Source organism: Scyliorhinus canicula, chromosome 13 (genome assembly GCF_902713615.1).
Source record: "Scyliorhinus canicula chromosome 13, sScyCan1.1, whole genome shotgun sequence".
NCBI classification, from domain to species: Eukaryota; Metazoa; Chordata; class Chondrichthyes; order Carcharhiniformes; family Scyliorhinidae; genus Scyliorhinus; species Scyliorhinus canicula.
This window is the reverse complement of record NC_052158.1, coordinates 77,066,645-77,077,636: the sequence shown is the minus strand read 5'-3', so window position 1 is coordinate 77,077,636 and position 10,992 is coordinate 77,066,645. Positions and strand designations below refer to the sequence as shown.

The following is a 10,992-nucleotide window of genomic DNA, read 5'->3' as shown; positions in this document are numbered from 1 at the left end:
GAGTTTACACAAATCGTTCGCCCAACAGGTCTGCTGCCCATGTCTGTGCTTCAATACAAGCCGCTCACTTCTCACCGTGTGGATGTGTCCTATTCTCTCTCTCTGTCTCCTTCAGTGCACGTTTGCACAATGTGAGCATCGCTGTAATGCTAACGTGGATGTTAAAGCAGCGTTGCTGGGGCGGGGGAGGGAGGATGCTGCCTCTTTAAGGTGGTGGCTGAGTGAGGCAGCGCTGTTCGGCTGTCTGATTGACAGGGGAGAGACGTTGTTGGTGCTTCCTTCCGCAGCCTCTCGGCTCCCATCTCTCTTTCTCTTCTCTCTCTCTCTTTCTATTCCTGCTCGGTAACTTTAAAGGAGGGATGCAGACTCTAGCGGCCTAAAATGGCTCTCCACCGATGGATTTATCCCCTGCTGCACACACTCCACTTCATCCTCAGCAGCGATGCGGCCAGGACTTACCCAGCCAACGAGGGTAAGTTTCACTTGAGGCGATTGACACACAGAGAAAGAGAGAGAGAGAAAAGTTAATGGTATGGGATTTGCAATGTTTTGTCATGAGTTGAGGCACAAGATCTTAATCGTTGGATTTTTTTTCCTGCATGTGAACCGTTTTGGAAGACACTGCAAAGGGCTTCGAATTATGGGCTGCAGGATGTCATTTAGATCAGAGTTGCTTTTGGACATCATGAAGGGCAGACTCTCGGTCTCACCGTTTCCTTATTGACCAGAGATGCAAACTCGTCTGTTAGAATCGACTGCATCGTTAATAATTTGCTGATGGAGCAGGAAGTTTAGCAGGTGCTGCCAAGAAATAGCCTTGAGGATAGGGTGAGGAATCGGCGACAACTGGGTCTTTTCCCTTGAGGGCGCCTTTAGTCAAATATATTAACCCGCATATTTGGCAATATAATAATGAACTGTCTAATAGCATCACTTGGGATCTTGTCACGGATCGGGTTGTGCTCAGCGGCGACGGTGCATTTAGATTTTCATTATTAAATAGATTTAGGTCAGTATGGTACATTTTATCATGCATGCAAGCAAAGTTGGTCATCATTTTGTGGTGCGCCCCGTGAAAGTTGCTTGTTCGATCCGAAGTGTTTTTTGAGACCTGTAGCCTTAAAATTATCCAGCGTAGACTTCTTACCTGTCAGGGGACACACACACACTTGGTTCAGTGTCCTGATCAATCATCCTGTCTGTGTGTGTGTGTGTGTTCCCACATCTCTTGTCCACTATCAAGATTGACTCACTCACAGGCAGGCACAAGGTGGCAGTCTTTCTCGCCTCAGGTTCCGCCACTGCTGATTTGAATCAAATTTCCTTTCTGCAGACGGCATAATTAGGGAGTTTAAACATGATCGGCTCAGTTTTCTTTTTGCCCTCTCTTTCGGTAACGGCGTCTTTTTTCAAAACTGAAAAATCGCACATACAATTTAAAGCTTTTCTCACAGATTTGGAAAAAGGTAACTTTTTACACAGCTACTTTTTTGTCAGCTGGTTTATTGTGTATGTAGTTTGAACGCCTAATCAGAGGCCAGCACACACACGGAGAGAGCACGGTCCCCTGAAAGCTACAGAAGCCCACACAATCCCCCTCCCTTTTGGGGGGGGGGGGGGAGCAAAACTAATTATGGCACTTGTGACGAGGTTTAGGTTTTTGCCTTGGTTAACTTTCTCTCCCTACCCCCACCTCAGATGGAGGCTCTCACTGGGATGCTGTTCACCGGAGGACAGTTCTCTGTTCTATTGCCCAGGGGTTGTTGTTCACATGGTAAATGGGAGTGGGGGTCACAATAAAGCCCAACATTGAATCTGTCCTATATATCCACATAACTCCCAGCAGGGGTCACCAGACAGCACTGCTAAGTGGGGGGCCCAGCCGATTTCAGTCCCCCTACTGCTGCAAGTACAATGCCAGGGATGCTAACGCCAATTCTAGTGCACAAGTTGAGATCAGCTAACCATAATAAAACCATTAGAAATACCATTAGAAATAGGAACAGGAGTAGGCCATTCTGCCCCACTTCACTATTCAATAGGATCATGGATGATCCAACATTCTTCACATCCACTTTCCAACCTTTTGCTGTAACCCTCGATATTCTTACGAATCAAGAATCTATCTCAGCCTTAAATATATACAAGGACTCTGCCCCTCACAGCTCTATGTGACAAGGAGTCACAACCCTCTGAGAGAAGAAATTCCTCCCCATCTCAGTCTTAACTTGGCTAACATTTAGTATTGAGCAAGTCACCACAGTCTGCTCCCCCCTTTTCAGAGGGAGAGCACTGACTGGTGGCAATTTAACCACACCTCAGGTGAGGGGCAAAGGTTGAGAAGGCAGGGCCGTCATTGATAACCAGTATGGGCATTGAACCCACGCTGTTGGTCATGGCTCCACACCCCAAACCAGCTGTCTGACCAACTGAGCTGGCCGATCAGCCATGATCGAATTGAATGGTGGGACAGACTCAAGGGGCCGAATGGCCTCTTCTTGTTCCTACAAGCAACAAGGTGTCAGATACAACTCGTCTTTAACTGCAGTATCGGATTTGATGTTCGTCATTTATGCACAAATGTGCTGATTTCTGCAGCGCCTCAAAAACTTATATTGATCTTCAAATAATGAGATGAACCCATGATGGTCTTGAGGATTAGCCGCTTCTTTTCAGGGATGCAGGATAGGTGAGAGTTGTGTGTGGGAGGGGCCTGGAGAACCATGTTCATATGTTCTGGACATGTCTGAGGTTGAGGGGGTTTTGGAAGGGGTTTTCGGGTGTAATGTCTGATATTTTGGGGTAGAGGTGGCTCCGAGTCCAGAGGTGCCGATATTATGAGTGTCAGAAGATTCGGGAGTTCAGGTGGGGAGAGAGGCAGATTCTTGGCCTTTGCCTCTCTGATAGCCCGGAGACAGATTTTGTTGAGTTGGCAGGACTTGGAGCGCTAAAGACGAGGGCATGGGTGAGTGAGCTGGCAGAACTTCTGTACCTGGAAAAAGTTATGTTCGTCATACCTGAAGTGGAAGAGGAGTTCACCCTGAAGTGGAAGCCGTTTATTGACATCTTAAAAATGTCGCCGGGGGGAGGGGGGGGGGGGGGGTTACGGGTGTTTTGTTTTGTGTGGACGGGTATGAGGGGAAGGGGAAAATGAAGGAGGCGGGCTTCGGGTGACGGGGGGGGGGAGATGGGGAAGTTGGACTGTTAGCTTCGTTACCTGTTGCCGAGGCTTAGCTTGTGCATTTTTGTATTTATGAAAAATGCTTTCAAGAAAAATATTTTGAAAAACCAAGGTGATGAGTCGAGGTCAGCGATGAGAGAAAACAAGCTGCACATTCCTGTCGTTCGCCTTTGGGAGTGATATTCAGGAGCTGCTTATATTTAACTGAGTCAGCCTTTTCAGTGTCTACTGCTGTATTGGAGATGTGTCAATTCACAACAACAATGAACAGTGCAAAGCTTTAAGTATCCAGAGAAAGGAAGGCCAGTACTTTTGATAGTTTGAACAATGTATGTGCCCTGCACTTTGTAAAAGATAAGTGACGGAGCACTTTCAGCTTATCCTGGCCCATCTCGACATTCAGCCATTCAGTCTAATTTAGTGCCTAAAACAAAGCACCATTTTGGATCTATGACTGCAAAGTGTAACAACTGGTTGACAGCTAATTTTCTAATCACAAACTATAATTTTACCTTTTCTGACGACACAGACTCATGTTGGAATTTGACTCCATAAATGCCAACAACGTTCCTGTAGCTTTTCCAAGTAGTGAGTCTAAGATAGTGAGCATTCGCAGTCTATGAGACGAGAGAAGGTTCAAAATCAAACCCTATCTGCTTTCAGCAGAAGTTTAAGGGGCAGTTTAGCTCAGTTGGCTAGACAGCTGGTTTGTGATACAGAGTGAGACCAACAGTATGGGTTCAATTTCTGTACCGCCTGAGGTTACTCATGAAGGCACAACCTTGCTCTTTGCCTGAGGTGTGGTGATCCTCAGGTTAAATCTTCACCAGCCAACTCTCCCCCTCAAAGAGGAAAGCAGCCTACAGTCACCTGGGACTATGGTGACTTCACTGTACAGCAGTAATCACTGCTTAGGAGTAGAAAGTGTGGCTTTTTAAAAAGATCTTCTCCGAATTTCAAAGAGACTGATGCCAGTTGCAGCAGTTCAATGGTCTGCTGGCCAAAACAAGGTAATTCAGTACAGATCAGATCAGTAATAAAACCTGGCATTGTTATAGTCTGTATCAGCAAAAAGAGCGTATTTTCCCAACTAAGCCATTGTGGCGCTCAGCTATCACCCACATGTTATAATTAGGCCAGCACATTTATGTAATGAATAGATCGGGCAACCTTTCACATTAGCCATCTATAGAAAGAAAGGCTTATGTTTACATAATGCCTATCATAATCTTAGGGCATCCCAAAACACTTTACAACCAATTACTTTTGAAGTGAAGTCACGGTTGCAATGTAGGAAATGTGGCAGCCAGTTTGTTGTGCAAAGCAAGATCCCAGAAACAACAATACAGTAATGAACTGTACAGAATGGTCACTGGATAGACATATGGATGAAAATGGAATAGTGTAGGTCAGATAGGCTTCAGATGGTTTCACGGGTCGGGGCAACATCGAGGGCCGAAGGGCCCGTACTGCGCTGTAATGTTCTAATGTTCTATGATGTGGAGATGCCGGCATTGGACTGGGGTGAGCACAGTAAGAAGTCTTACAACACCAGGTTAAAGTCCAACAGGTTTGTTTCAAACACGAGCTTTCGGAGCACGGCTCCTTCTTCACCTGAAGAAGGAGCCGTGCTCCGAAAGCTCGTGTTTGAAACAAACCTGTTGGACTTTAACCTGGTGTTGTAAGACTTCTTACTCTAATGTTCTATGAACAGATTGTATTTTGTGACGCTGGATGTGGGACACTGTGGGGATAATTCTTCTGCTCATCTTCAATGCAGTGGCAAGGGATCTTTTCCATCCACCTCAAAGGTCCGATTGAGCCACAGGTTGATATCTTATCTGATAGACGGCAGCTCCAATGGTGCAGCACTCCCCCGGTACTGCACAGGAGCACCAGCCTAGATCTTGCATACAATACTTTTAGTGGGAGATCATAGATTATCATAGAATTTGCAGTGCAGAAGGAGGCCATTTGGCCCATTGAGTCTGCACCGGCTCTTGGAAAGAGCACACTACCCAAGGTCAACACCTCCACCCTATCCCCATAACCCAACCCAACACTAAGGTAAATTTTGGACACTAAAGGCAATTTATCATGCCCTAACCTGCACATCTTTGGACTGTGGGAGGAAACTAGAGGACCCGGTGGAAACACACGGACAGGATGTGCAGACTCCGCACAGACAGTAACCCAAGCCGGAATCGAACCTGGAACCCTGGAGCTGTGAAGCAATTGAGCTATCCATAATGCTACCGTGCTGCCCATGATGAATAGGTTCACAGAGGTGAATGGCTCCTGTTCCTGGCAGATAACCAGTGATTAAATATTGACATGTTGTTGTGCATTCAGATTTGGGACGTTTTACTGGTAATAATGTGAGTTGATCTGATTATTAGGTCAAAATAAGATCTTCCATCGTGACAGAGGTGGGGAAGAGTGACTGAACATTGAGAGAAGAGTGAAATTGTTATAAATTGGCAGCTGTAGTTATTCTTTCCAGAAAATATCTGCCTCAGATGCCACAGAAGTGATGTTTACCATGTAGTCCCTCTATGCTGCCTCTTTTCTATAGATTTCTCCATATTAGGAACAAGCAAGACGATGTGGATGCAAAAGAAAATGAATGAATAGAATTTCAAGGAATAATAAAAATAAATGCTTAGAGATGGGAAGTAAGAGATGAAGGCTGTTTTCAGCTCCATGTTTCTATCCAATAGCCTCATTATCATCACCCTATGTCCTCTATTATGGAAAATTGAAGGACGCTAGACTTTTATTAGTTGCCACTCAGGGCCACTCAGCTCCTGACATCATCACAGCCTTGATTCAAACAGGGGCAACAGAGCTGAACACAAGAGGTTGGTGAGAGTGACTGCCCTTGTCATCAAGGCAGCATTTGACTGAGTATGGCATCAAGGAGCACTAGCGAAACTGGAGTCAATGGAAATCACATCTAACATAAAGGGAGGTGGTTGTAGTTATTACAGATCAATCATCTCAGGCTGCAGGAGTTCCTCAGCGTAGTGTCCTCGGCCCAACCATCTTCAACTGTTTCATCAATGATCTTACCCCCATCATAAGGTCAGGAATAGGGATGTGCGCGGATGACTGCACAATGCTCAGCACCATTTGCAACACTTCATATACTGAAGCAGTCCAAATCTATGTGCAGCAAGAGCGGGATAGTATTCTGACTTGGGCTGATAAGTGACAATAAGATTCGTGCAACACAAAGGCCAGGCAATGACCATCTCCAACAGGAGAGTATCTAGCCATCCCCCTTATCTTTCAGTGATTACCATCACTGAATCCCACACTATCAACATCCTAGGGGCTGCCATTGACCAGAAACTTAGCTGGACTAGCCATACAAATACTTAGCTGGACTACCAAAACAAAGCAAGAGCAGGTAAGAGGTTAGGAATCCTGCAGCGAGCAACTCAGAGCTCCTGACTCCCCAAAGCACCATTTGCAAGGCACAAGTAGGGAGTGTGATGGAATACTCTTCACTTGCCTGGCTTCAGTTCCAACAAGACTCAAGAAGCTGGATACCATCCAAGAAAAAGGAACCCACTTGATTGGCACCGCACACACCACTTTCAACAGTCCTTCCCTCCACCAACGATGCACAGTGACAGCAGTGTGTATGATCTACAAGATGCACTGCAGCAATTCACCAAGATTCCTTCAGCAGCATCTTTGAAACATGTGACCTCTACCACTTACGAGGGCAATGGCAGCAGATACATGGGAACACCCGCACCTGTAAGTTCCCCTCGAAGCCACCAGACTTGGAGCTTATGGTGATTGTCCCTTTAAGGGCAACACAGCTGAAAAGAGTCACCTGGCTTGAGTGACCAATCAGGACTCAGTGTGGGTAATCACTGCAGGGAGTGGAGTCCTCTTAGGCAGGAGGGAGCAAGCTACAGCCATGAGGCTGCTGACCAATTCTTATTAATAAATCTTTTTGTGTTCACGAATGGAGTCTCTGAAAGTTCATCTTTACAGAACTACATCATTCCTTCATTGTCACTGCATCAAAATCCTGGAACTTCCTTTTTGCCTACCTGCACTGTGGGTGTACCTACATCATATGGACTGCATCAGCTCAAGAAGTGGGGGTATAGCTCAGTGGTAGAGCATTTGACTGCAGATCAAGTGGTCCCTGGTTCAAATCCAGGTGCTCCCTCATTTTGCCATAGATTCTTTGATTCTCTGCTGAGATGGGCTTTTTGGTTGGCATGGACCAGTTTGGGCCGAAGGGTCTACCTCCGTGCCATAGATTCTATAAAAAGGCAGCGCACCTCCACCTTCTCAAGGGCAATTAGGGATGGGCAATAAATGCTGGTCTAGTCAGCAACAGCCACATCCGTGAATGAATAAATTAAATCATTAAAAGAATGATGTAAAAGATTTACTTGAGGCAGACTGAGCATATGTACTTCCCCTTTTACCTCTCCACATCATGTTAGATATCATAAATTTGTAGCAAAATGCATGGATGCCATTAGGTTATTGACAAGCTGTACAGAATTCAAACTTGTAAAGGCCAATCTTCAGAACATAAGAACCATTGTGTACTTGAATATTCAATGATTCACACATTTGAGTTCTGTTGCAGCTACATCAGATGGTGAGGAAAGGCTGCCATTGTTGGCAGCCAACCTTAATGTTGTTGCATACACTGGGGTGCTACCCAAATGCACTGACACCTGTGAGTAAGGTATTGTCATGACTTTGAGGGTTAGGTTCTATTGACATTTTCCTTTTCCTTTGTCAGCTCCCTCCTGCTCCCTGAAGGTGTTTGCTCTTAGGGGTATACACCCCATGGCAGGACACCAATCCTGTCCTCAAATGAGGTTATTCTGCAAATGATGGCTCAGTCAGTGTCAGCATACTGCAGGATTATGGAGGTTGGAACAGGTGAACCTGATTCTGATCTCTCTACATGTCGCTGAACATTTCCACAGCAGCCACTGGACTGTCATCTGGACTGTGAAGGTGGGCTTTTATAGCGGTAATGCTTACATTTTTGACAATAACTTGTATTTATGTAACATGGATAAATACGCTTGGGTGCTTCTCAAAGGAGTGATGACAAATAGACACAAAGCCAAAGCAGGAGAGATTCGGGCAGGTGACCAAAAAGCACAGCCCAAGCAGCAACTTTCAAGGGAGGTTCTTAAAGAAAGAGAGGGAGGCAGTAGGGCAGACAAACTTTAGAAACGCGAGGGCTCAGTATCACTAAATGCAACGCAACTTCCAACTGAACTCCCACAGATAAGGTATAACCTACCATGTAACAGGAAGATTGAAGTTGGCCATTGCTGTTTCAAGATGCAGTGCAGAAATTAAGTTCTGTTGTACATATTGCTCTGTAAAACTGATTTCCTTGAATCTAATACCAATTCTAAAATGAGATTAAGGAACAGCTCTGTAAATGAAGCACATCACTTGTTCAGCTAGTGCGATATCAGTGGTATCTTATTCACTCTTTGATGTTGACTGAAGTCTAGCACGTACGCTTCTGTAAAATGGCCCCTTATGAATAGGAGTACTGTATTTAATAAAAGCCCATCCCTAACTGTAATGTGCTCTCTGTACATCTTCTAAAGACTGCCTTATAAAGGGTGGTGAACCTATGTATTGAGAGATAATGCCAAGATGCTTGGATCAGTGCCAATGGATGCACTCAGACTTATACAGGAACCATAAATACTGCCAGTGCAGATGATCTTTAATATCAGTTAAACACAGACCATCTGTCCTTGCTTATCCCTGATAAGCCTGGTTCCCTCACAAAACTCTGTCATATTTTGAGTGAACAATGCTGCTCATTTCTCAGTTTTGTACACAGGCAATGGCTACTTGGCCAAACCAGAACTGGATCTATAAAAAAGAGTAAGGAGCAGTTGAAAGCATGGATTAATACAGAAGCATCAAAGTCTTGATGAATCCTGTATTTATACAGTTGTGAGTGGGTAATGCAGCTGGTTAAACATGGAGAAACTGAAGGCCCCTCCGGAGTTTGCAGAGCTTATCCAGTGATATAGCTCAGCCACACAAATCATAAAAATCCATGCTTTGATTTCAGCTCTGTGCTGAACTGGTTGATCACATCCGGAGTAACCATAGGAGACAACTTGTATCATCTGTCTGCTGTGTTAGTCGAAGGAGAAGACAAAGAAATCATTCAGGAAACCCACTCTGGATTCTGTTGAAAATTACTGTGTTGGCAATGGGCATGCAGATATGAATCTCAGCTGAGTGTACCATGGGGCTTTGCGACAATGCCCCACCATGATTGGTTGCCCTGAGCGTAATGATCACTTGAACAAGGGCACCTGTGGATGTGAAACAACACCTGATCAAGGATTCTAATATCTTCAGGGGTAGGAGAATCTGAACAAAAAAAAAACAATGGTTATTTCACACAGGGGTTGGAGACTGGGCAAGTGTTCTCTGCCTTCTGAGGATGCTGACTTTCACTATAATTATCAGAATCTCTGCTCATTCTTCATGTGTGAGGCTGGACAATGAGTGTCAGCATTTTATTTGTCCAGAATATAAATGACTTTGAGTCCAATTTGACATGAAATCGAGGCTCCTTGATTGGGCAAAACCTTAAAGTCGTATGATAGACCATGGGGCCTCGTTCAATGCTATGTGCAAGACGGCACCTTAAACAGTGCAGCACTCCCTACACCTAGTCACATCCTAGATTATTCCCTCAAGCCCTGCGATGGGACTTGATCCATGACTTGATTCAAGAGTTGACAGTGCGGCCATTGAGATATGTTAAGTAATCACAGATCCACATCTTAAGTACCTTTGTATTCTGCCATTCATGTCGTACAGAAATGCCATGTCTGTGTTGACCTGATATCGACAGCCGTGCAAATGCTAGGTTAGGACATTACGCTTTTACTTCTGGGACTGAATCTGATTGCAACCCAAATCGATTGAATTCAGTTCCCAGCTGTCTTGCAGCAGTTTTTACGGATCCTAAATGAAGTGAGTTTTGGCAGTTTTAGTTCACTCCCCAGTGAACACCTCGTATAAAACCTAATCCAGCTCTAATTATCTTTAATTGGATAATTCCATGACTGTAAAGGGCAGCCTGCTGTGGGGAATGGAAATTCTAAAATGGGGGCTGAATAACAGGTGTAGTTTGCTGAATGAATTCCAGCTCCATTGTGACCCTTTCAGTTTTCAAACTGAGGCTCTGGTTTCCCCCCAACCCTGAAAAAACTTGTTATACGTCTGGGAGCCAGATTACTGTGTCATCAAGTTTCTGAACTCACTGACATATCTCCTTTGCTAGATACTAATAAGCAAATGTGGCCTCGGCTCATAAAGGCAAATATTGCATATGTCTTCTTAACCAACTCGCCTACCTCTCCTGCTGTCATCAGGGATCTATGGATGTGCAACCCAAGATCCCTCTGGTCTCTTGTACTTCCTAGTGTCCCACTGTTCATTGTGTATCCCTTGCTTTGTTAGGCCTCCCAAAATGCACCACATCACACTTTTCAGGGTTACCATTTTTTGGTAATTGAGACTTTAAAAAAAAACAGTAGGACAGGTATCTCAACATGAGTTTAGAAATGCTCTGTGCACCCAATATTGTTAGGATTTTGGAATGTTACCTATGATTACACAATCAGTGCAACAGGGATGTTAAATGTTTCAACAGTGCTTGTTTGAACCTCACTCATTCTTTTAGTATATTTAATTAATATTGGTGATTTGAGGTACATGTAAATTAAAAGAACATGAACTTAAGCTTCATATTTGCACCAACACCT

General features: G+C 44.6%; 1 protein-coding gene and 1 non-coding gene across 4 annotated transcripts in view; both read left to right on the top strand.

Moving 5' to 3' along the window:
* The first annotated feature begins 230 nt into the window (after positions 1 to 230).
* The window catches only part of epha4b (eph receptor A4b), a 480,535-nt gene continuing 469,773 nt past the window's right edge, over positions 231 to 10,992 (top strand). For 2 of the 3 annotated variants that reach the window (XM_038815297.1, XM_038815298.1), the window contains exon 1: positions 231 to 472. In XM_038815297.1, coding sequence (XP_038671225.1) covers positions 382 to 472 — 91 coding nt within the window. In that variant the 5' untranslated portion in view covers positions 231 to 381. The remainder of the gene's footprint in view (positions 473 to 10,992) is intronic. The other variant, XM_038815299.1, reaches the window with a different exon arrangement.
* On the top strand, positions 7,302 to 7,373 carry trnac-gca. Its single transcript has one exon. It is a non-coding gene; the product is annotated as a tRNA-Cys (tRNA).